General features: G+C 46.8%; 1 protein-coding gene across 3 annotated transcripts in view; it reads right to left on the bottom strand.

Annotated features, from left to right (window-relative positions):
- CHMP7 (charged multivesicular body protein 7) overlaps positions 1 to 25530 on the bottom strand; it is a 310059-nt gene that overhangs the window by 63846 nt on the left and 220683 nt on the right. For all 3 annotated transcript variants that reach the window (XM_069617684.1, XM_069617685.1, XM_069617683.1), the window contains exons 6-9: positions 13777 to 13825; positions 12629 to 12748; positions 9312 to 9410; positions 8202 to 8262 (exon numbers count right to left, since the gene is read on the bottom strand). In XM_069617684.1, the coding sequence (XP_069473785.1) occupies positions 8202 to 8262; positions 9312 to 9410; positions 12629 to 12748; positions 13777 to 13825 (329 nt within the window). The remainder of the gene's footprint in view (positions 1 to 8201; positions 8263 to 9311; positions 9411 to 12628; positions 12749 to 13776; positions 13826 to 25530) is intronic.

Below are 25530 nucleotides of genomic sequence, written 5' to 3'. Positions count from 1 at the left end.
CAGAGTCGAACTGCAGCTCGCGTCGTGGTTCTGCGAGTGGTTGTTGTTCTGTCTAGGGTATTATCAATTATCAGGTTCATGTCTCCCGCCCATATGATAGGGATATCTGGGTATCTCATTAGGATGGAGGCCACATTATCGAAGAACTCGGGGGAATCAGTGTTGGGCGCGTATAAGTTGACCAGTATGCAGTCCTCATGAGCCAAGGTACAGTGTAAAATAACATATCTGCCTTCTGTGTCAATGTGGGACGTGTGGAGTGTGAAGTTTAAAGATTTATGGATAAGTGTCAGGACACCCCTAGCTTGAGTGGAATATTGAGTGTAATACCTATTGAGACCCCAGGTGTGTGCTATAGTGGACGATAAATGTTTCCGAGCGTGCGTCTCCTGTAGTAGGAGGACCTTAACCCCATGTCTCTGTGCATATGCCGCAATCCTTCGTGTCTTTGTGAAATTTGTCAGCCCCCGGACATTCCAGGACATCATCCTGACCGCCATATCACCGGTTTACGGAACATCCCAGGTTAAGCATCTAACATTGATTCTCATGATGTGTGCCGTACCAGAAAACTGTTGCCACCCTTTGGAGCCAGTCCCAACTCCTCTGCCGTTTTGTATACAATCTACCCCAACTTCTGCCACCCCCTCCCTCACCGCCCTGCCCCAACCAGCAGTGTGTGAAAACCCACCCAAACCTTGACCCATTGCACACCTTCCCCAACTTGGCGGCACCGGGAAACTAGCCCAACCGGGGCCAAAACACAAACATTTAGACTCAGAAGGAATTGCAGCCGCAGTGGGGGCTGCCGCTGCCGTTCTACCCACTTTTACTAATATCAGTTACAATAACATCATATCTGACTGGACTTCAGCTGACAAGCAAACAATTTCAGAGAGAGGATACTGGAGCACTTAGATTCCACGGGACAAACCCAGTTGGTACATAGCCGCAAAAGTATGTTTTACATCCCCAAGGTCCGCTTTTACACAATGCTGTACAGTTTTGCGGATCAAGGCTCAGTGTGTGGTGTTACAGATAGATGATCTCCCTGTACATTCCCCTCACTTAAATATGCTTACACTGCAGTGTTGCAGGGCCACTAGGTGCCCGCTATCTGACAGAGAGGGGGGGGGGGTCAGAGCCCACCAGGGCAGCTCATAGTACCTACACCACCATCCCTAGCACCCATTACGGGATATCATAGGTCTAGACATTAGTCGTCTTCCATTCGCCCCCCAGGAGGGTCAGCCGGCGGGATCTGCGCCTCAAACTTGACGGCCTCATCCGGGACAGTGAAAAAGTAGTGTTTGTTGCGGTGGGTGAACTTGAGGCGAGCAGGGAAGAGCATTGCATATTCAATTTTCCGCTCTCTCAGCAGCTTCTTCACTCCGTTGAATTGACGCCTTTCCGTCTGGACTGCCACCGAGAAATCCGGAAAGATTCTGATGACTTGTGAATCCAGCCTAAGTTCCCCTTTTTCCCTGGCCAATCGGAGGATATGGTCCCTGTCCTTGTAGCTCAGAAGTTTTGCAATGATTGGTCTAGGGAAATCCCCAGGTTTAGGTTGAGGTGCCAGGGAGCGGTGTGCCCTTTCCACAGTAAAAAACGGTGAGAGTGGCGGGTTGTCAAGGAGGTCTCTGAGTAGTTGTTCGACCGCAGTTTCCATGCGGCCCTTCAGCGCAGATTCGGGCACCCCCACAATGCGGACATTGTTCCTCCGGGACCGCGATTCTAGGTCATCACATTTAGCCTTTACCTGCTTCATGTCGCGGACAAGTTGTGAGACCGTGTTTTGTAGGGTGTGGACGTTCTCCTCATTAGCCCCGATCCTCTGCTCAGTCTTGGCAATTCTGGTCCCATGCTGATCGATCTTCGCTCTCATTGAGGCGACGTTTGCGTTGATTTTGTCGAGCTTTTCATGGAAGGCAGCAAAGTTCTTAGCCATGGATTCCATCATTGTGGAAAGGTCTGCCTGAGGGGGGTCCTGGGTGCATTCCTCCTCCTCCTCAGGTGGCGGAGAGGACGCTACGTGTTCCGCTCTAGGCGCTAACTTTGCGAATCTGTCCATGGCGCCTGGTTTACCGTTAGGCCTCGGCTTACTGGGCATTGCGGTGGAGGGAGCTCCCGCCTGGGTATGCCCGATGACTACTTTAGGATGGCTCGTCGCTGATGGGACGGAGATTAAACCACAGTTGTAGCGCTTAAGTCGCACGAGAGCAGTAAGCGCAGTATTATGTAGCCAGGATGTGAGGGCACTAGTGGCGGAGGCACTGTTGGGGGTGATCCAGGAAGGGCTAGGTAGTCGCCAGTTAAATGGTACCGACTAGATGTGCCTAGGGTCCGCCGGCGGAGCAGGTCAAAACGTTGTGCAGCGCCGTTTGACTGGATGGGGGGTCCCAGATCTATCCGCACCCCAGATGTTACATCACATTTTACAGACCCCGATGAGGCATCCAATGGAAGGTAGTGGCAAAGTGTTGACCCCTGGAGGGCTGGGAGGCCTTAGACAGGCCGAGCTGGGGAAGCAGGGCCAGCGTTCGTGAGTGCACACCAACACAATGCAGGGGAGTGTTTGGGGGCCCCGCCAGTCCAGAGGGAATGAGGCCCAGTCCAGGTTTGTTCACCCACCTTGCAGCTGGATCCCCACCGCCCTCGTATTTCAATGCGGCGCCGGAGCAACGCGGCCCTCCAGGAGTGTCGCCCGCCTGGAGATCGAGGATCGGATGTGGCGGCCGCGAGCACACACGGGTACGGGGGCCGGGCTGCCCAGCCCGCAGCAAGGGAGGCAATCCGAGCCTCCGGCGCAGCCACCGCGTGGGAGGTATACTGGATGAGGGCCCGCCCAGGCCTCCGCCGCACGGAGAAGAGGTGCAGCAAAAGAGCCCCACAGGGCCGGTGGAGGCGTCCCGGTCTGTCACCGCAGGGGTCGGCGAGTGTCCAGGAGGAGATGGGGCGCCGATGGCCGGGAGCCCAATCCGCGGCAGCCGGAGCCGATCAGGTGTCCGGGGCCCGTAACCGTCCCCGCAACGGCAGCGGGGCGAGAGTAGCACAGTATGCAGGCCCCGACCGTCAGGCCCCCACGGGGGATTTGCGCCGTCCGGGGGTGCCTCGGAGCGGGGAGCCCAGCAGGCCAGCGAGGGCGGCGCAACAGGAGGCCGCAGGTCGCCTCCTCCGGGGCTGGCGAGGAGGGGACGTCGCACCACAGGGCCCGTAACTCCCTCTCCCAGCACCGTTTTTCGCCCAAATTTCACTTGGGTGCACACGATGATAGGGGGACTAAAATCGCTGTGGTTTCGTAGTGGAAGTATACGGTATACCGCCGATGTCCAACAGATTGCAGTGGGTAGAGACGGAGCTCACTGGCTAGGCAGCCATTTTCTTAGGCTGCTCAACAGCGCCCCCAGCATCCGCTTTTGATGCATTTCATCAGCAAGCAATCTCTGCTAAATGTGTTTTTCTTCATATAGCTTATCAAGGTTGTTAGGTTGAATTTCCACTGTGTGTGATATTCTCCTCACCTGCTGATTTCTCCAGCACTTTTTGCTGGACTATTGTTTTTATTCGACTCTCATGAGTGGGAATCTTTTTCTTCACTCACCCATTCTTGTTTTGTACTCTGAGCATCCCTTTTGGGGTTTATGTTTATGGAGTCTACTTTCCTTCATATGTTCTATGTGTGACAGGGTCAGTGGTATGGCCCTGTCAAAAGGGGGTGGGCAGGAGGGCCCCCACATCCGCCCCAAGCGAATGCCTGGATGCCGGCATGCCCCCGCCCCACCTCTCCTAACCTGCAGCAATGTCAGCCGGCCTCGGGAGAAAACAGAAGACGCCGGTGAGCTGCCGCAAAGTGGTACAGAATGCCAACCGACGAGAAGCAGCGCCAGCATCCCTTCCACGGGGTGCCACCAAGCAGCACAACATCGGTCAGCAAAGGAGCGTGGCTTCAGCCGACAGCTGGAGCCCGCGCAGAAACACCACCACTAAGACACACAAGGATTTTTATGAAAACAAAGGCCGCACAGAGGCCTTTCAACCTAGCCCACCAGGGATGAAATCAATATTATTTTAAAAGGCCTCATGGAGGCCTTCTCCACTATGCCACCAGGGATTACAATAATAGTTTAAAGGGCTTGCAGCCCTCAAGGAGTCCAGCGTCCTGGGACCTCAGCAGGGTCCATGTTGAAAGCGGGTGGGGCTTACTAGCCCTTTTAAGCCCTCCCATCTCCTCCCCTTTCAGACCCCCTGGAGCCAGGTAAGCTATTGGTTAAGAGGAGTTGCCAATCCTGGGAGGGGTTCGGGAATTCAAGGAAGTGTGTGTAAGTGTGTAAGGCGGCAGAGGATGCCCGAGAGACCAGTGGAGGCAAGAGCGTTTGGAGAGCGGAGGCTATTGTTAAGGAGGGGGTCTGTAGAGCGTTTATGTGAGAGAGAGTTAGAGAGGAGTGTGAGCAGTAGAGGCAGAGTAGGAGTAGTGGAGTGGGGTAGTAGTAGTGACGCAGGAAGTAGTGGTTGGGAGTAGAAGTAGTAGGTGGTGGGAGTAACTAGCATAGGACTAGAGTGAGAGTTAGTAGTAGAAGGGTGAGCAGGGCACCATATCCCTGGGAGTCCATGAAGGTTGAGCGGGGGCTAGCATGGATGGTGAGCAGAGCACCCTATGCCTGGGGTCTGGTAACAATGAGAGTGGTGAGCAGCACACCTTATCTTGGTATGCTAGAGACAGAGAGAGGTAGTGGTAGGAGCAGTGTGGGAACAGTAGTCATGGTAGTATGCAAAAGAGCGACAGTGAGTTTGAGGATAGGCGTAGATACTGGTATAGAGTTGAAGAGGAGTTCAGATTAGAGGAATAGTATGGCGTAGAGAAGTGGGGTGAGAGGAAGGAGGGGGAAGACGGAAAAGAGGTAGATCAGTCGTATTAAGAACATGAGTGGGAAAAGAAGTAAGATTGAAGCGTGGAGGTGGAAAGGCAGACTGTGAGATGGAGGGACAGTCACGTGGTGGGAGGAGAACAATAAATAAAAACATTTAGTATCAACAAGGGTCAGGAGTGAGAGTCTGTGAAAGGTGCGAGTGTGACGCTGGATGAACGAAGGCACCATTCCTGATTTTCCCAGCAACAAACCAACAATAGGAGAGCGAGAGTTAGAAGTTCCCTAGGGAGTCAGATAGCAAACGACTTAGGGAGAATACCATTAAATGTAGTGAGAAGAGAGACAGCTAAGGGTTACCGATCAATAGTCACTAACATCCCAGCAGGGACGTCTGGGGCTGCGAGGTGGGGCCAAAGGCCGGGGGAAGTAGCGAGAGAAAGGTGACGGCCCTAGAGATAACTATTCCCCAGTCCCTTAGATCCAAAAAAGGAATCTAGAAAACAGCTATTCTGACAACTTATTACAATAAACATCCTTGGATTTTATTCGAAGAGTCAGCGTGGTTATTTGTGGCGGGCCACTCCGTCACATATGGCATTTGTACTTTACTGTTGTAGCACACAGCACCTTATGTGCAGTATTACTGGAAGCTCCTTGAGCTTCCCTCTCTTGGTTTATTTTTAGTTCCTTGTGAGAACTACGGTTTCCAAGAATAAGAGGATACTTTTTATCCTACCTACACTTTTCCTGTTAAACCAGAACTCCCCACCTTATGTGGAGTGCTGAGGGGACACTGTGTCTCTTTATTTTCTTTTCCTGTACCTTTTTGGTTACAGTAACACATCTATCCAAGTGGCTGGTAGCAGCGGATACTCTTTCTACCAATTTTGTGAAACTTACAATGCAGGCTGCATTCGCAGCCGAGGTAAGGGGCACATGGGTCACCAATGATCCAAAATGGTTCCCGTCGTCTTTTTTCACCAACTCACAATGGTTTGTTCTTTCTTGGTCTTTTTTCTGCAGTGCTGGGTGGGGGAGGTCCTTCTGTGTATTTTGTCTTCGATGGGATCCCTTTGTGAAGTCCACCCCGAAGGCACCAGTGTTTCTGGGAGGACAGGAAGCTGGGAGGACACAAACTCCTCAGGTCTTTGTCCCCCAGTGTGCCTCCTTAGATCCAGTTCAAAATGGGAGGCAGGCTGTCCTGAAAGGACAGCCCCCACCCCAAGATTAATTGACAGCATGAATGTTGAATGGTCAGGTTCCTGCGTAAAGGTGAGGGTCTTGATGCTGAAGCCTGAGTCGACCACTGGAAGATCCATTCCGAAGAGAAGAAGGATGTCTACAGCTATCTCCAGAGACCGCCGGAGCCCTCCGAGTCACTGATGCTACAGCCCTTTTTTCCATGCAACAGGGAAGCTGCGATCCAGATGACTTTCTCCCCACGACAAGCTGTGCCCTTCATAGGCTGCAAACCGCCAATACCCTGGGATCTGTGGCCAGTGTGCAGTGCATCACCTTCTGATGAACAAATCCTCCCAACACTTTGGTCTACTCCTTCTGGACTTCCAGAGGAAGGATTCCACTTCTTGATATTCCCTCATCTGAAGGTTCGGCCGAGAGAGCAAGCTCAGTCGATCAGGCTTGAACAGCTCCTCACTGGTGCATTGAAAAGGGTGCCAAAACTACAAAACTGAGAAGAATCCGTGGCAGGGCCTCTTCACTCCACTGCTGCTGCGAGATCCCTCCAGTGTCTCTACTTCAGTCTGCCTAACCAAGAATCCGGTGACCAGGGCTGCTGCTGATGCATTGTGGAAGCATTGTGCTACATCTTTTTCTTTGCACCTAAGGTACTGTAGACTCTTAGTGGAACATACCTAGAGTTGCTTTGCTGTGTTGCTGGAGTGTTGATTTGCACGTTTGGGAGTTTGCCCATACACATTTGCCAAGGACCAATGCCTATACACCTACAAGGAGCCTTCTCTGAAGCCCCTGATGCTTCTCCCAACAAAGAAAGGCCTCTGTGAATTTAAATATAAGTCTTACCTGCTCTGTGTTGGTTTTGTTTAATTCATTCTTCCTTGAACCAGTGATTCTAAAGTATTATTTGCCAAGTGCTTTACTTAGCTTGAATTGCTTCAAACTAATTTAGAAGTCTGCAACAAGCTAATTTACTTACCAGTATGATCATTTCATGATTGTTAGTTGATTGATGAATACTTTTGCTAATCTAAAGAAACTCTTTCACTTACCTGCATTCCAACTTAAGGTTTACCACTTGAATTGAGTACCCTGCAAAAGTCCTACTGTATATATGTATAACTGTATATATGTATAAAGGTTTCTCTTACTTACATTAATTGAAAAGTGAACTTAACATTGCTTAGTTTGTTTAATAAATAATGTATAACTACAAATGTGTGTCTTCTTGACTGTGCGCTCAAAAGGTCTTTGTACTCTACTACAGCTCTTCTCCCTCCTAAACTAAGCATGGCGGCTCAGCCATAGCTAAGAAACCTATTTGGGTTGTTCAGGCCTATGTTAAGAATTGGAGCACTGTATACTAAAAGGAGTTTTCTATAGTCCTATCTTAGGTGGACTTTAGTAAAACTCCCTAACAAAAGAGATGGCCTTGATAAGGGTATAGCAATAATAATAGCATGTTCTGGTGGAAAACAGAATATTTTGTGTCTATACATATCACACATTTCCATTAAACTGTGCACTCAATTTGGAGCCAACAGCCATGGATACAAAAGGACTCCATACACAACCACTCTTACCAAAGGAAAACAGATTTGAAAAGAAGTAATTTCTCCTCAGAAAAAGATCAATCGAATAACTAAGAAAAACATTTAATGGTGAAAAATCCAACAGCTAAAACATGAGCATTGCTCATTGATCCAACTCAGATAGGGTGAAAAAAGAGCTTAAGTGACTTCACTGGTGCTGGACATTCTGTGAAATGAAAGCCAACAGCCTCTGAACATGCCAAGGATCATTGTCCTATTTTCTCTATGGAATTGCTCAACAAAAAATGAAATGGTCATTATAATTTGAAAATGTTAACACATGAAACATGTTTAGAGGATCCTCTCTCAGAAGAGAAGTATTCTACTCCCCATGAATCAGGGGAGGATTCTGTCCTGTGGAAAAATAGCTAGTGCTAAACAGAGTTTCCACTGAGGGCCAGGCCAGGACAAAAGCTCCTTACAATATCAGGTATGAAAGGTGTAAATCCAAACAGATTCTGAGATTAATGGTGTGTGGGGACAGTGGACAATTGTGAAATGTAACCCTGGATCAAGTACATCAGAAAATAGTATAGTAACTTACCTAAGCTGTCGACTGTCAGCCCAGATAGGGTCTGGTTAATGTCATCTTGTGTATCACAGAACTGAAAGGGAAAAGAGAAGTCAAGGTATCACCTCTCATCGCCTCGCTCAAAGGATCAGTGTTTAGACTCACTCGAATGATCCCAGTTTATTGTCCCCGGGCTGCAGAGATCACACCCTTAGACCTTGAGGGAATCTGTGTCCTCTTTCACTATGGAGCAGCAATCTATGCTTTGCCAACCCAAACACAGTGGTTGGAAGATCCCCATCAAGGACCAGGCATCACAGATGACCCATGGCAAGCTCTGAGGATCAGTACTCATTCTCACTAAGCTCCCACGATTGGTACACATCGTCAGAGAGCCATGTTCTGTGCCCACACTCGCCAAGGTTGAGAGACCCATATTCATTTTTACTGAATGCTAAGCAGCAACAGCCAGTAAATGAGATTTTACAGGCAATACGAAGAGGTGAACTTGCGCAGTGGTGTAGCACAAAATGAATGGGCCCCAATGAAAATGCATTGAGGCGACCCTGTGACTCCCACCACCAACAGACACACAGACCTTGCGCCTCTCTAAAAGTTAAAGAGCTGTAGGGATATGCATTAAATCCCTGACCTTGCTCAGAGCCAGCAGGAACCAGGCATCACCTCTTTCTCATAGTGAGTCGGTCACCAGAGTGAGCACCACCCAACCGGCCAGGAAGTACCGCAATCTAACCCACAACACCCATAGACTTAAGACATTTCTGCCTGGGTTCTCATCCACCTGAAACTCTTATATTCTGCCTCTGAACTGCCACTCTCACCATGTAGCTCTGAACCACCACACTGTCTAAGGCAATGTATCCAATTGAGCCGTCTCAAACCTCCCAGACTTCATTCATCTCAGTGGCTTACTTCTGGGATCTGATTAACCATATTCCCCTGACACAGGTGTCTTCTCCTGTCTCTTAGCTCCAGTATCTCATCTGCTACTTTCTGAATCCTTCACGATCCCATTCACCATAGTGTTTAGCCTCCAAGAGAGGATATGCTGCATTACCTTAACTCTTAAATATGAACCACCCCAGACTCTCACATTTTGTGTGTGATGCACCCATCTCTTACCTCTTGAATCTGATCCACTAGGCTTTCTGCTTTCTCTGGAGTGACATCCTTCATGGCTAGTTTCAGAGCACCTAATCCAGCTTGATACGCATCTATCACCTGAAAAGGAGAAGACAGTTTAGTGACCTTGTTCCGCACCCTACAATGTGCATCATCTAAAAGGACCCATGTCCCTCCTAGTAAGAGTTTCTAGTCAAAGACTTGTATAAAAAAAAGGAGATTTGATTAGTCCAAAACAAGCAAACTAAAGTGACCCGATGCAAATCAATGGACCAGAAACGGAGGCTGAATAGTAAAAGTAATCTCAACGCAGATTGAATAAGTACTGAAGAGGAGTAAACCTCAATGAATCTCAAGCCACTTTTGTACACAAACCCCACCTGAGTCAAAATACCTGAGTAGCATGCAGCAACGTTACAGTAACCACATTCACAGCTAAACTTTCCAAAGCAGTTGGCTGTTGTGCGACAGAAACCATACCAGGAGCCTCATCTCATCGATGAGCAGACAAAAGTGTTAACCTAATGTTAACTTGAGCAAATCCTCGCCCGGGACTAGTCTTAAGTGTTAGAGCAAAGACACCTAGAGCCTAGCTACACAGAGGAGCAGGTTGTGGTACTACATCCACCACACCTGAAGATACGATTCTCCAAGGAGCAGAAGCATGTTGCAGCAGCCAGACCTGGAGATAAACGGAGTCAATGTGTTTACCCCCACACCATAATCTGAGCCTCTCTAATGAACACCTATGGACACCTATTGTTACACTGCTTTGAGGAGTTCAACACAAGGTACAGCGATGGAAACTTGTTTGAACTACAACCTGAATGTAAAGTTTGCTGATACTTTTTCATGACTGCCTTTTCAAAATTATCTCAATACTGTAAAATCATTACATAAACAACAGTGAGTTGAAGTAGTTATGTGTCTATGTAATGCATACACATACAATGTGTATAGCATACATACATTGGGTCATTTAATTTGATGTTTTTATGCTAGAACATCCAGATCAGGCAGAAGCGGGAGCATCTATTAATATCAGAAACCTCTTGTTAAATCTGAATTCCTATTTCGGGGAATTCTGGGACCACTCTTTAGTTCCCCTCAACTTTCAGCTTTTTTCCCCCTTGTGCTTTTTAGATCATTGACTTCCTTTTGGTTGCCAGGAGGACTTCTACTGAAGTTCCCTGCTATTACGACCCTTTTAGGGTATCTGGTATTGTGGCGCCCCTAAGGTGACCAGTCCCAGAGATACCCCTCAGGGTCCTCATTTTCCATCACCCTACATAGGTTTTAGAGAGTAGATTGGTGGCAGCTAGACTTTAGTTTTGGCTTCACCAGGGGCGCAAGCCATTAAACAGCATTGGTAGCCCAATGTAACTTTAAAGAAAAAAATGCTCCATGCCATTTTCTGTTTTTGTGACCTTCAAAAGAAGTTTTTCTGACCTTCCCGCCAGTTCTACCATTTTTAAAGCCCTCACTTTGTGAAACTTGCTGATTGCAGTGGCTTGGGCATATTCTGGAATGGATTGTTTGCCTCTGGAAGTCCAATCTAGGCTTCTTGAAGTATCCTGCTGACTCTCCATATCTGCAGGGTTGAGCCCTCCACACTGGACTGATTACTGCTGCATAATGCCATTTTCTTACAGGATCTTGCACTTGGCTGAGGGCCGCTGCTGGTGTACAGAAGGGTGGTGAGACAATCACCCTGCCAATTCTTCAGCTTAGGATGTCAAAGGGTGCCCCAGCCCTTGTGTCCATCCCAGTATCATTTGCTGCTGTGCTGCCCTCATTTTTTGTCCACTAAGCTGCCGGGAACAGAATTTGCGGGTTCCCACGTATTCCTTGCTGTGTTTTCTACTTCAGGTTTGAAAGAAGACCACTGGTTTCTTTCCTTGGCTATCCGAATTGTCGCTGCCTGAGGGTGCAAGCCCCTGGGGACTGAATCCTGGCAACCGCACCGAATGTAAGAAGCCCAGTATTGTGTGCTGCTGGACCTGCTTTTTCTTTTTCTGTTAGTACACATCTCTGAGTCCTGGGGAGCTGATTTGCATATGCTCCTTCGCGTTGCATAATGGCATGGCAAAGACACAAAGGCCTAGAAGGCTGCCCAGTGCTTTGGCAGTGGTTTCAGATGCATTTAGAACCTTCCAGACATCACTTTGCATTGTTGCATAGCTTTATTAATACCCACCAAATAGATGGGAGTTTAAAGAGGACCACGTACTGAAGGACAGACAACGAAACCCATGCACACTGGCAGAGGCAGCAGATGGGGCCAACATGTAATGTTTGCTGCCAATAAATAAAAACTGAATATTGAAATGTTCTTTTTTTTTTTTTGTAAAAGGTCATAATGCCCATTTCATTATATGGGTCCACTTATGAAATTACTTCTAGCACACGGGTTTTTCCATTATTCATGCAAGTCTGATAGAAATTATTACGTTTCTATTGAGGAATTGCAAACAGGCAAACGTTTACGGAAGTAGATGGCACCTAGAAGCATTAACAACTGCATAATGCTATGCGCACAACAGCATATATTCAAACAGAACCTATTTGGCATGTAGGACCACAAAATAAAAATATATTTGCCACTTAGAAATAATACTAGAGGTAAAGCAAAGACATTAAAGGCTAAAAATGCATGGATTTTTAAGGGTGGAAGGATATTGGAAAGAATAATTGCCAAAAGAGAGAAGAATGAATGTATTATTTGTATGAATAAAATACATAAACACACGAGGTTTCTTTCCGATTTCATGCGTGTGCCAAGTAAATACTAATTAATTACAAATGTTGTACATATATTGCTAAATGCTTTTATCAAATCCATGAACATAATTCATGGTTGTCTTAGAAAATAAGCCAAAGTTTAAAGGAGAGGTCTGCCGTAGAACATGCCAAGGTGTAAAAAGTAAAAGTGATTTATAAGTATACTAGTAAAAGGAAATCGGTTACTATTATTGCTGACCCAAGTCAAGTCTGTCAAACTTTCAGGGGGACAGGGTTCTCCTGCCAAAAGTGCAGATTACTCTGAAGTCTTATAACGGATTCAGGCAAAATATCTCTCAGAGTAAAATCCTATCATAAACTCTTGCTATCTGCATAGAGTAGAGGACAAGGCTCTGGTTACTGGGAAAGATCATGAATCATACAACATGTGAAGAAGACTACTTGAAGGTAGTGCCAAATCAGGAGCAGACGAATCTGATTGAGACGGTCTGTAAAATAATGGTAGACCAAACCCATCAATTCCGTAGGCTACTGACGAGGGGCAGGGCACAATGGCAGTACAAAGGAAGACGCACCATACGGTCAGTCTGCGAATTATAAATCCGGTCCAGGATTCCCTGAACAGTGTCCAGTTTGGAGTGAAGCTCATTAATTCGCCGGTCAATTCTTTTGTTGGACTTAAGACACCGCAACGCCTAGGAAAGAAATAAGCCAAAATCTTAAATCACAACCCAGTACGAAAAGCACCTACATATTACATATCAAAACCAAACATAAATTAATAAATAAAAAAGGTGAGCGAGTGGGGCACATGCAATAGGGGAAGGGATATAAAGACAAAAGGGGAAACAGACAAAGGAAGTGTGGTATACAGATGAGGGAGGAGAAGCCATCAAACAAGAGGGTAGAAAGACAGGAGAAGAGGGCAAAGAAATGTGTGAAAGGAGTGTACAGACAATACTAAGCAAGAAATGAGGAGAGGACTAAACAGGGCACGAGCAGAGGATTAAAGAGGCGACTAGAAAAAGAGTAAGCAGACAATGAGCTAAAGGCAATAATACTAACATGCTAAAAATTTCAGGTAGTGAGGGGAAGTATTTCATTCTTTGAAATTGTTGTTGGTAATTCAATGGATTATATACCACTGAACCTCACATAACAATATATTTTTTATTAAGGAAGGACTGGATTAATCTATGTACCGCATATGAAATATACAGGTTATCGGGATAATAGTAAATAAAGGGTCAATTCCCAAAAATGGGACAGGTTTACAAATGACTCAATGATCTAAATGGATCTCAAATCCACGGAGTCTCATTATGTGGCCCTAGAGAGGTTTTGGACCAACATCCAAAACATCTGGATAGTCACATAATGAGTAATCATTCTCTAAACATAGAACCGATTTCTTGTCTGCTGGCATGATTTCATGAATGAAACTAATTGTACAAATGAAGTAAAATACTCTCCTGTAGTGTTGAGGGACTGTTTATGGAAGAACAGATAATATTCAAACACACTCAGGTGTATTTTAGCTGTAAATATATTTAGTAATAATCATATTCCTGGATATTAAAATCTAAAATGTTTCTATATAGAACTTCGCCTGAAATAGTAGAGAAAACTGTGCATGACCATGGTATGCAATCTACATGACAGCATGCATTCTGTATTTTAAATGAAAACATAATGCAGATGATATTAAAAAAAGAATACTCACAAGTTGCTTTTTACCAGATTTGCAGGCACATCTTGCTTCTTCTCTGAACCTGCAATACGTATAGGGTTAGGCCTGTCGTCGAAGTCTCATACTGAAAGACTTTGAAACAGAATTGACTTACTGTATAAGAGCCTAACAAATGCACAATACATAAATAAATAAACCTACAGTCAGCAACTGCATGCCAAAGTACACCACTAACAATTCACTGAAAAAACAAATGGGCAACTAGGAAGAACCATGATCTGACCTAACAATCAGCCAGTAGAGAGTGCATGCAGCGATTGAGGACTTGTAGTCATGAGGGGATCAGCAACACAGTGGAGCCCCAAAGGGAATATGTGGGACTGATTTAATCAACGCAAAGAATGTACCATGAAAACTATAAATATGGTACATTCATAAAAACAGATGCACCTTTGTTTGTTTTTAGAAAGGTTCAGCAGTCACATTTTTCTGAAGACCTAATTACTGTGTACTAGCTAGACAAGTCACTAGAATGCCAGGCACAATGTTATCTGGAACAACTGGTTTGCAAAATAAGACAACACTTCCTACATGATAGGGTGAAGTATTCAGAACCAACTGTTGGGGTCTAAGAAAACGGGTAGAAGAGGAAAACATTTAAATACTTTGTGGCACTGTTATGGTAAAAGATGATGACCTGATCTTTCTCTTCACATAATCGGGTGTAACTGTAGTGTTTTGACGACAAAGAGGGGTTCTTAGCTGGTTTATATCAAATAAAGAAGCATGAAATAAATACAACCCTATTAAAGGAAGAATTGCACAAAAGAGCTGCTAAAGGCCATCTCGCAGCCAATAGCTCAAACAGCGACTTGTCGCAAACTTTTCTGACCTACTGCTCCTTGGAACAAACTCTTGTACACACCATTCCCAGTGACTGTATGCCAGTCGTGCTAATAGAATCTAGTGCAAATCTATCCACCACAAACGATGGGAAGATTAATACATTGCAATTTGACTTTTCAGTTGTGCGCTTTTGCATTTTACTGCGTAATGCCATAAAGAGTACTATATAGTCTAAAATAGCCATGACATGAGATTTTCACTTGTCCTTTGAGCCTGGTGTCCTCTGCCCTTCTTCCTGCCTTCTCGGGTCTGGAATTGACATAAATGGAAACCCCGTTCCCGGGCAAAGCCTCTGCTTCTCAGGAAATGTGGCGGTCTTTGTGTGTGGCTCGATACAGGGGCTGGGACGGTCTAGTCCCCATCCACATCTGCGTCCTTGAGTGTCTGTAGCTGGGCAGAATGTTTCCCCAGTGACTGTCCATGAGTAACCGGTCCCTGCCAGTTTCAATGGTACAGATCCTCACCATTGGTGGATCTGTTAGCGACTCCATTATAAATCCTGGATAAAAGAACTGAACTCCTGCAGCCAATCGACAGATCATCATTGGGGCCAAGACCACTATGAAGAAGTGCAGGCCACTGAAGACCCGAGGATGACCATTGCAGCTGACCACCCTGCTTGTTAAACCCTGCTCTTCTGTCCTGATCTCAAGAAGGCCCATGTTGGTGCTTCGACCCTTGGACCAATTAGAATAACCAGTCTAGACCCTTGCTCGAAGATCTGTGCCTGCTGAGCAATCAGAAGTGTCCCTAGACCACCCCATGGACTCGCCAGCCCTCTCCTGGGCTACCTTGCTATAGTTGTCACCAGTCCGAGGATCTTCATCTTGTGGTACAAGAGGCTTGCTGCTGCAGTGTCTGCCTTATAGTGCCAACGGAAGCCGGGCAGGGCCTGCTCTGATGTTCGCCAACCAAAGATTGCCAGGCACCGCCTGACCGTGGTGACTTCCATTGAATCCAGTTTTCTTTGTTTGCTCCGCAAACATCTTCTTCCTTTTGTGCCAAGGGTGTTCAGCTGGCCAGTCTCTGGAACCATAATACAGGTACCTCGACAGACCAAAACTAAATCCAGATCCCAAAAACTACCTCTGTACCCTACCCGCAACCCCTGGGTCTACCTCAATCAGAACAAGCACAGAGGTATATGGCACCAAAGGATCCAGAACCTGTGAAGTGGTCTCTGGGAAAATCAGAGTCAGGAGGTAGGTTAACACACCTGTTTCACCCTCTATCTCCTCCATTGGCTTACGTACCGGTAAAGTCCTGTCCCCATCTGTCTCTTGCCTGACTCAAATTAGGGGTGGTCTAGTCAAGGAGCTCTTCCCCCGGGTCTTTTTGTGTGTGGTGAGATTGAGAGATACTTGCATGAATTTTTCTAAACATTTGGAACATTCACTGGTGTAGCTAAATCCAATAGTAAACCTACTTGGACAGTATATCTCGTGAAACTGGTGACCTCAATGCACTAGGCCCCATTGGTGTCCGGTTAAAGGATCTAATGCAAAAGGATCGAAATGCAAAAGGTGAGTCAATAGGATCGAAAACAAAAGGTTCGACATTTTTTTTTAATTATATTTTTTTTGGGTTTTCGTTTAGGTAAAAAAACGGGGGCTGTGGGGATCCCCCCCACCCCCAAAAAAAGTAAAAAAATAAATAAAAATGTTTCGCACCTTTTGTTTTCGATCCTTTTGATTCGATCCTTTTGTCATTCGATCCTTTGACCTATAACCGGCCCCATTCCATCTCGGTAATGGGCTTTTTGAAACTTGGGGATTTATTTCTAGGTTTGCTCATACTTGTGATATGTTCTTCTAATTTGATAGCTGACCTTTGTATGGTGGTTTTCAATCAACTGTTTTCCCTCTTCATTCACTTTTTTTTAATTTGGTTTTATTAGTTTCAAACAAAAAAAATGCATTACATAATACGTGATTACTAGCTCTTGGTTACATGAAAAGAACAGAATTTTTTGTTCTTTTTATACTTTGAAACATTGTTATATGCATCTCTATTCTTTGGTTGTAACAGTTAACAAAACATGTCCCTCAACCAACCCCCTCCCCCGTTGGTTGAGCAAACATCTTAAAGGCATGTATTTTGTATGTGGGCAAAATAAGTCATAGCTCTACTGTTGTGGGTCTTTCATGAATGCAGGGTCTGAGTTGTCTCACCAGGTCATCCTGTAAGTTTTTTGGGCTCATATTAGGTCTTTGGAGGTTCCTCAGGCTCGGAGTCTGTAATCGTTTCGAGGTGTTCGTTTTTAAAGTCTGACCATAGAGCCTCACATTGTGACGCTTTGTTGTGTAGAGAGGCTGTGATCATTTCCATGGTGTAGATGTTGGTTGCCACGTTTATCCATTCCTTTTTTCTTGAGACCGTTTTGGATTTCCATTTCATTACCAGTAGGGCACGGGCCGCTAGCAGTAGCTGTGGGACCAGTCCTTTGATTCTGATCCATTCATCTTCATTTTTCTCTAGAGCGAACAGAATTAAGTGAGGATCTGCGTCTCTCTGTATGCCATCTATTTCTTTAATCCAGCCTACTCTTCCTCCCAAAATACCTTTATGTATGGGCAGCTCCACCACATATGCCAGTAGTCGGCTACCTCGCCATATTCCCTCTATCATCTGGGGCTGCTTGTTTGGAACATTTTGGAGAGCCTGAGTGGGTCATATTGCAATCTATGTAGCAGCATAATGGCATGCAATTTATATTGGCAGGATATGGATGTTTTGGATGCAGCTTTACACATTGTTTCCCATTGGTCGGGGCTTATGTCGTCTCCTATGTCTCTTTCCCATCTGCTTCTGACTGCTTCCTTGGACCCGTCTCCTGCTTCAATTAGCACTTTATACATTGCGGATATCAGGCCTTTCATTTCAGATCTAGAGTCTAGGAGCTTTTTGAACGGGCTGAGATCCCTTTTCAGCCTCTCCGTCCACTCAGATTTTGTTAGGACACCTTTTATCTGGATGTATTGGAAGGTGGATAACGGGCCTATTCCTAGGGCTTCAGTTAGTTCTGGAAATGGGATGAAAGTGTCTTTTTTCTGCAGTTGCCCCACCCTCTCCAGGCCTGCTTCGTACCAGGACTGGAATCTACCTACATTAGGTATATGATCATTTATGCCGGGAGACCATAGATGGCTGAGCGGGGATGGCCAAGTGGTGATTCTGTACATCTTTTTACATGGCCGCCATATGCTCCAAATGGTGCTCAATATTGGGTGGCCTTTGATTCTGCGTTGGAGCCTATTGTGTGGGGTCCATAGCCATTCTGATACCGTAGCTGGTGAGAAGTAGTGGTTGTCCATGTGAATCCATTGGAGGTGTTTGTGATCGCGTAAGTGAGGGATGAGGATGCAGAGTTGGGTAGCTTTCTAGTATGTTTTGTAGGTCCGGGAGACAACACCTCCTTTGTCTATGGGGAGTGTTAGAGTGTTATATGCGATCCTCGCTCGCTTCCCCTGCCAGAGGAACTGGACTATGCTTTTTTTGACTTCTAGGAAAAACTTATTTGGTATCTCAACCGGTACCATCTGGAAGGGGTAGAGGAATCTGGGGAGACATACCATCTTAATGGCGTTAACTCGTCCTATCCACGAAATCGTAAGCTTGTCCCATCTTTTTAGATCGGCTGAGAAACACTGGAGAAGGGGAGGGAAATTAACTTCATATAAATCCATGAGAGTTTTGGTGATCTGTATACCTATATATTTCAGTGTGGAGTGCTCAATCTTGAGACCTAACGGGAGGAATTTACTTTCATTTTCTTCTTTCGTTCCTTGTAAGGGAAATAGTATCGATTTGGTCTTATTCACTTTGAACCCAGAGTTGGCCATATTCTTCTGGTAGATGGAGGGCACGTGGGACAAATACCGAGGGGTTAGTTATGTGTAGCAGTATGTCATCTGCGTAAAGTGCTACTTTGTATTCTATTGGTCAGATCTCATGTTTTGTGCCAGCGGTTCTAGGGAGAGCGCAAAGAGGATTGCAGAAAGGGGGCATCCCTGTCGGGTTCCGTGTTCCAGTTTGAACCATCTGGAGTATTCTCCATTTACGCAAATTGATGCCTTAGGGGATGTGTATACCGCTTGGAATGCTTTTCTAAATTTCGGCCCTATTCCCACTTTTCGCAGGAGGGCCCTCAGAAATTCCCACTCTACTCTGTCGAAGGCCTTCTCTGCATCTATCGACAGTAGGACAGGGTCACCGGATAGGGTGTGTGATGTGTGGATTAAGTGGAGTGTTTTACGCATAGTGTCTGCCCCCTGCCTGCCGACTATAAATCCAACCTGGTTGTTGTGTATAAGATGAGGCACCAGTGCCTCCAATCTGGCGGCTAATACCCTGGTATAGATTTTAGCATCTAGGTTGAGTAGGGAGATGGGGCGGCATGATCCACAGTATTTAGGGTTTCTCCCTTCCTTGGGGATCACCGTTATCAATGCTCTCATGAAGGAGTCCGGGGCTTCCCCTGTCTCTATTATCTCGTTGAATAATTCTGTCAAGAATGGTGTTAGCTGCGCACTAAAGGTTTTGTAAAAGTCAGCGGTGTAGCCATCTTCCCCGGGGGATTTACCTATGGTTAGCCTTTTTATTGCATCTTGGACCTAAAGTTCAGATATTGGGGCGTCTAAAAGATTCTAGGTATGATATTTTGGCCATGTCAATTGAAGATAGGTAGTGTTTTGTATTCGATTGACCGGGGCTTACTTCTGAGGTGTATAGTGTTTCGAAGAAGTTGGTGAAACTCTCAGGAATGGTGTGGGGAGTATGTGCTGTGGGGGAGTTTTCTTCAACTATCTCTTTTACTTTTCGCTCTGCCCTGTGCTCTCTGAGCCTGGCGGCTAGTAGCACGTCAGCTTTGTCCCCTTTTTCATAAAATTTCTGTTTAAGGAATTGAAGCTTGCGCACTACTTGTTCTTGCTCCAAAAGTCTTAATTCCTCCCTTTTGCACTGCGCTACGTTTATTTTATCCTGATCTACACCTGGGTTTCTCCTTATATCACCCTTGAGATGGGATATTTCAGTTCTTAGTTTATGTTCTATGATCTTTCGCTCCCTCTTCTTAGAGGACCCTTCACATATTAGGATACCCCTCCAGGTGGCTTGCTTTACCCGCTTCCCAAACTGTTTGTTTGGATACCTCATCATTATTGTTCAGTTTAAAGTATTCCATGATTTCAGTCTCCATTTCTGTCCTGAAAACTGCATCTTTCCAAAGACTCATTACACCTCCATTTCGCTCCCGAGACAGGTAGGTCTACCCATTTTATGTCGACTAGGACCATATCATGGTCCGTCCATGTTATTGGGACAATTTCTGAGCATGTTGTGTCAAGGATATCCTTTGTAAGGTATATGTAGTCAATTTGGGTAAATGTTTTGTGCAAGTTAGAATAAAAATTGTAACCTCTATCATTGGGGTGCATGATTCTCCACACATCTTTCAGATCGTACATGTCCATCATGTCGGATAGTTCAGTGTGATCACCTCTATTCTGGTTTCTCGTTTCGGGATTACCTGGTTTCCAGTCTTTGGTTGGGTTAGCCCATTGATTAAAGTCCCCACCCAGCATAATATGGCCTGAGGCTTCCAACATTATTTTGGGAATTGTTTTCTCTGGGAATTTGACCTGTCCAGTATTAGGGGAATATATCACCGCAATTGTTACTTTTACCTTTGCGATTTTCCCAGTTATCAAAAGGGCTCGCCCACTTACATCGGACCACGTCTTGCCTACTTCGAAGTTGATCACCTTTTTAATCAGGATACCTACGCCTCCTTTCCTGAGTGGGCCAGAGCCCCAAAACTCCATTCCCCCTCGTTTCCCAATAATACATCGTTCGTCGCCCTTGGCAAACTTGGTATCATGTAGGAGAAGAATATCAATTTGAGATCTTTGAAATTCCCTAGCCACCAATGACCTCTTGGTAGGCGAGTTTAGACCTTTCACGTTAAGTGTTCCCATCCTAAGGGAGTCCTTTCCCTTCTGCACTTCATTTGGTGCCATTATTAGTGCTCGTTAGGTAGATGTTTGTGACCCGTGCCCCGTAGATTGTTTGTTCATTGAGCCCCACCTTGTCCAGAGTGTTTTGAATTATCACCGATGTTACTACAACCTTTGCCCATTTCCTTTCAACCCATCCCCCCACCCATCTCCCTTCCCAAGTTGCTGGCGTTCGATTGCGCCCAGGTTAGAACACTGGCAATGCATCGAACCACCTGATGGGACCATTACTTCACGTCCCTTTGGTCAATGTAACATCTCAATTTTGATTGAGCCCCATTTAACCTCCCCCTTCATGTCCATTTCCTGACTTTATTGTAAACCCGTATGTCTTTCTCCATTCAAGTCAGTATCATATGTAATGGAATAAATGTCATCTTACCATGGCTGTGGGTCGTTAGTTGTGTTACCTCTTTGATATTTCCTCGAGCCTTTCACTCGTTTCCTCCTGGGGCCTTGTATTTGCCATCCTTTTTCCTCTCTTCTTGGTCCTTCTCGGTCGTTTTCTTCAGTGCGGGGTCCGAGCAGGTCGGAGATGCATGCCTTGATTTCTTTTTCCGAGCTTAGCTTAATTTTACTGCTGTCGTATTCGAAGGAAAGGGAGAAGGGGTAGCCCCACCTGTATCTTATATTCTTTTCCTTCAGGTGTCTGGTTAGGGGTCCGCACATCCGCCGGAGTGCCAGCCTCATGGATGATAGATCTTGATATATTGAGATATGGGTGCCCCCCAGAGTGATCGAGTCACTGCCCCTTGCTCTTTCGAGGATCCTGGTCTTGTCCTGAAAACGATGGAATCGTGCGAGTACAGATCTTGGCCCACCTGGGGGACCTCCGGCTCTGTGTATCCTCTCTGTTTTGGGTTCGTCAATTTCATCAATAGCAACTAGAAGTTTGATGATGTCATGAAGAGTATTCCTCAGGCCGCTCTCCGTCTCCCCTTCTCATTCTGGGATACCGAAAATTCTCAGGTTGTTCCGTCTTTCCTATTTTCCAAAAGTTTGAGTTTGAAGTTCTATTCTCGCTGTTCCAGCTCCATTATCTGTTGATCGAGCTGTACCTCCAGGGTGTCTATGGAAGCTTGGTTATTCTCTACACTTTCCAGTCTTTCTTCCATGCTGTCCAAGCGGTGCGTAATTTTGTCTATTTTGCAGCCAATGTTGGTGCCCATATTTTTTATTTCACCCAGTAAGGCGGCAATGTCCCCTTTGGTGGCCGCTGCCTCGTTTGCCATGTCGTCTTTGCCATGTTCAGATCGCAGTTCTCCAGGGGCAGCGAGGTGTAGGCAAATGTGGCTAGTTTTTCTTTTATGTTCATGGGGCCTCTGTTGCCTCTGAAGTAGCGTTGGTATTGTCTGGCGACAATGTGGGGACTGGGGCAGAGGAGGTACACGCCCCCGAGTAGGGGGCCCAACCCTCTGTATTGCGGTATTCACGGATGTCTTCATTTTGGTTCCCATTAAGGGATGTGGTAAAGGGTCTCCGTTTCTCTTGATAGTGGGCAGGAAGTGTGAAGGGTGCACTTGTGTATTAGGGTCACCAGCAGTTCTTTTGAATGTGGGGGGTTGGTTCTCAGGCCTGTGGGGGTCTTGAGTGAGCTTTTTTGTCTTGAGGGGTTCGAGAATCAGTGTTCATGGCCAGTGACCTTGTGTATTTTGTTGGTTATGGCCTTGTGTCTGGCCTGCGTCACTTGGCAGTTTGGGAGTGCAGCAGTGGAGTGAGGCAGTCGCATCCGCTATTGTCACGTGCTCTCAATGTATCCACCTATCCAGGTGTGTGGGTCGTGGGGGGGTGACCCTCTGTTTTCCCTTGGTCCGGTGGTTTATTCGGTGCACGTTCCCACTTGGAGGTGGCTTCAGTGTCCTGTATTCGGTGAGTGTGGCGATTAGCCCAGCGTAGGTGTACAGTACCCCTGGAGTTGGGGTGTCCTTAGTTATGGCTGGGGTTTTCAGGGGGTTTCGTGGCTGGTTAACAGGCGCACTTCGGGCCTTAGTTGTGGTGTAGCCAGGCGCAGGGCTGTGTGGGTCTTTACTCCCCCCCCCTTCTTCCCTGCCTTCCTTCCCTCTACTCTGTCCTTTTCCCCTTTGTTCGGGTGCTTTTCGCCCTTCTCGCACTACTTCCTAGTGTTAAGGGGTGACTGGGTCTTCAGGACGTGCGCTCCTCGCCATGCGCTGTAACGCTCACCTGGCTCCCACGGAGGCGCTGGTCTGGTCTGGGTTGCTGTGGCCTCTTCAAGCGTGATGCACAGAATTCGGACCACCGATTGAACAGGACCCCCAAATCCTGCTTGTCTGGCCCGTAGGAATATCCTTCTTATGGTTTGGAATGATGAACTGTCCATCATGCTTCTGGTGCAGGGGCGCGCGTTCGTCCAGTTACTTCACTGGTTTTCAGAATGGCGCTGGCACATCCACTTGACTTTTCTGAGCGATACGCCGTAAGTATGAAGATGCAAAAGTTCAAGTGTGAGCCTCCTTTTATGTTGTTTTTTCTGCCGTTTATTTCAGGTGCAGAACAAAGGCGATGCGTTGAGGGGTTAAATTGTCGGTGGTAAAATCAGGTGAGTTAGTGATGAGGGCGACCCCTCTAAATGTCTTTATAGTTCCCCAGTAATGTCTTTTGTCCTTTCCCCATAGGGGCCGGGGTGCGATGCCTGCCAAAGATGCGGCGCCGACCCGAGATGTGGAATGGTTCACCAAGAAAAGCCGGTAAGTAATTTGGCTGAAAATTCAGCTTTCCTCTTGTGTTCCCTTGCTCACCTTTTGTCTCTTCTTCTCTCCCCTAGGTGCATAGATGTGGCGACCGGTGCTGAGAGCCGCGATGGAGCCGGGCGACGTCTCGGGAACAGGTGAGTGAAGCACGGCGCTGCAGCGAGCAACGCAGTGCTTTTAAATGGAAGTCTTCCTTCAGGAATGCTGGCGTGAAGATTCCGGATGCAGGTGAGAAGGTTGAATAAGTTCTTGGTTTTCACCTTTCTCTTCTCTTATTCCCTTACAGGTGTTCCAGGTTCGAGGCGGGTGTGGCTGGAGTCCAGGTGCAGGAGCAGACACGGTGAGTGTTCAGCTGCTGGGATGCAGAACAACTCGAAGCACGTGTGGCTGTCCGGGCGTGGCTTAAATAGCTTTGGAAGAAGTTCCAGGTGAGTATTCTTCGACAGCCCCACCCAAGTAACAAAATAGTTCCTTCAGAAAAATAGTCCCTCCTAAGCCTCATTTGGCTTGGTTCTTCATGCAGCATGGTCTGCATCAGGTGAGTGTGCAGCAAGGTCTGCTTCAGGTAAGTGCACCAAACACTTCCCCTTATGAGCCTGGCGCCTATGGCGCCAGGACTGATGTCCAACATGAGCCTGGCGCCAACGGCGCCAGGACAGAGTCCAAAGAGCCCCTATAAAGGGCTGCTGGGCTTTTACCCGGGGGCGTGATGCCTGCTCCCGGGGGTGCTGGGCCTGGCCTGGTGCTCCGGGGATAGGCATCATGAAATGCGCGGGCCGTTAGCCCAGTGTAAATCAGGGCTGCCCGCGTCTCACACGGCCTTTGGTGGGAGAGGGGCGCCGTAGCGCTTTGCCGAGTACTCCACAAGAAAGGGTGCTGGGAGTCGTGCGGTGGCGTGGGGTGATCACCCGTTGAGCGTGGTCTTGCGGTCAGCGGGAGGGGGACGTCCGACTACCTTGCTCCTGTGACCAGCGTATTTCGGGATCCAGCGTGTGCGTAGATGATGTAGGGCTGGCCACTGTCTCGGTAGGTGCGGTGAGGGTCTGGGGGGATGAGGGTGTCCACACAGTGGGCAAGATATTCTCGGCCTCACTTTGCTCCGCAGGTCCGGGGGACCTCCTCTAACTTTCACGCGGGCTTCGCCGGATATGGAAGGGCTGCGGAGACGCCGCACGCGAGGTCTCTTTGAGAGGCACGTTTCTCAGGTGTCCAGGGTCAGATTTCTTTTGGGTTTTTTGCCAACTTGGTGGGGGAGTCTTCCGCCGACTCCACAGCAATTTTGAATCTTGGGAGGGGGGTCACAGGTGGGGGCTCAATTCACCTCAGGGACCCAGAGTCACGGAGCTCACACAGAGTTAAGACTAATCCGTGTGCCCCCTGGTGGCCAGTCCTCATTCACTTTTTTATACAGTTATTTGAAAGTCTTGTTTATGCTGATGCTAACTATTGCTTAACTGTCTTTAAGGGAAAGTGTTGGTATTCCATTTCTATTTAGTGTGTATTTTAACAGCGAATAAATCATTGATCTGCTACCTAGGTTGGCCTCCCAAAATCCACCACCAGGGTAGATTTTGGAAATTCATCTTAACAGGGCCCTTTTTCATTTTACTGCATAATGCCATTTTGAGAACCATATACTCCAAAATGTCTGTGCCACACGTTTTTTGCCTTTCCTTTGGCCTTCTGCCTGCTCTCACAAATCTGGAAACTCCATATAAGTAAATACCTTTTCTTGGCAACACCTTGGCTTTCCCAGGTAAAGCAGCAATATGTGTTTGTGGCCAGATGTAGGGCTGGGACTGTCTGGTCCAAAGTGGGTATGCTGCTGGGCATAAGTGAAGGAAGCTGTCCATCATAGGCAGCCCCAGCCTTTTTAAATGGTGCAGATCCATAACACTATTGGGCTCAGGGGGTCCAAAGCTTGAATTTAGGACAAAAGCACTCCTCCAGCTATTCTTTAGATCCGAATAAAGACCACTTCAAAGTGGAGTATCCTGTTGAAGACCCCTGGATGTACATTGCAGACGAGCAGCATTGCCTCTGGCCAAGTGTAACCCCTGGGCCATATGGGTCCCTGTCAATTAATGGGGTTATTGAAGTTTAGATGGGGGATAACACAGAAAATAATGAGAACAAAATGTGATTGTGTTTTTACTTTG

Source organism: Ambystoma mexicanum, chromosome 10, assembly GCF_040938575.1.
Source record: "Ambystoma mexicanum isolate Mex_15411 chromosome 10, UKY_AmexF1_1, whole genome shotgun sequence".
NCBI lineage: Eukaryota > Metazoa > Chordata > Amphibia > Caudata > Ambystomatidae > Ambystoma > Ambystoma mexicanum.
Note: the sequence above shows the minus strand (reverse complement) of the source record. Positions and strands in the feature narration are given on the sequence as shown.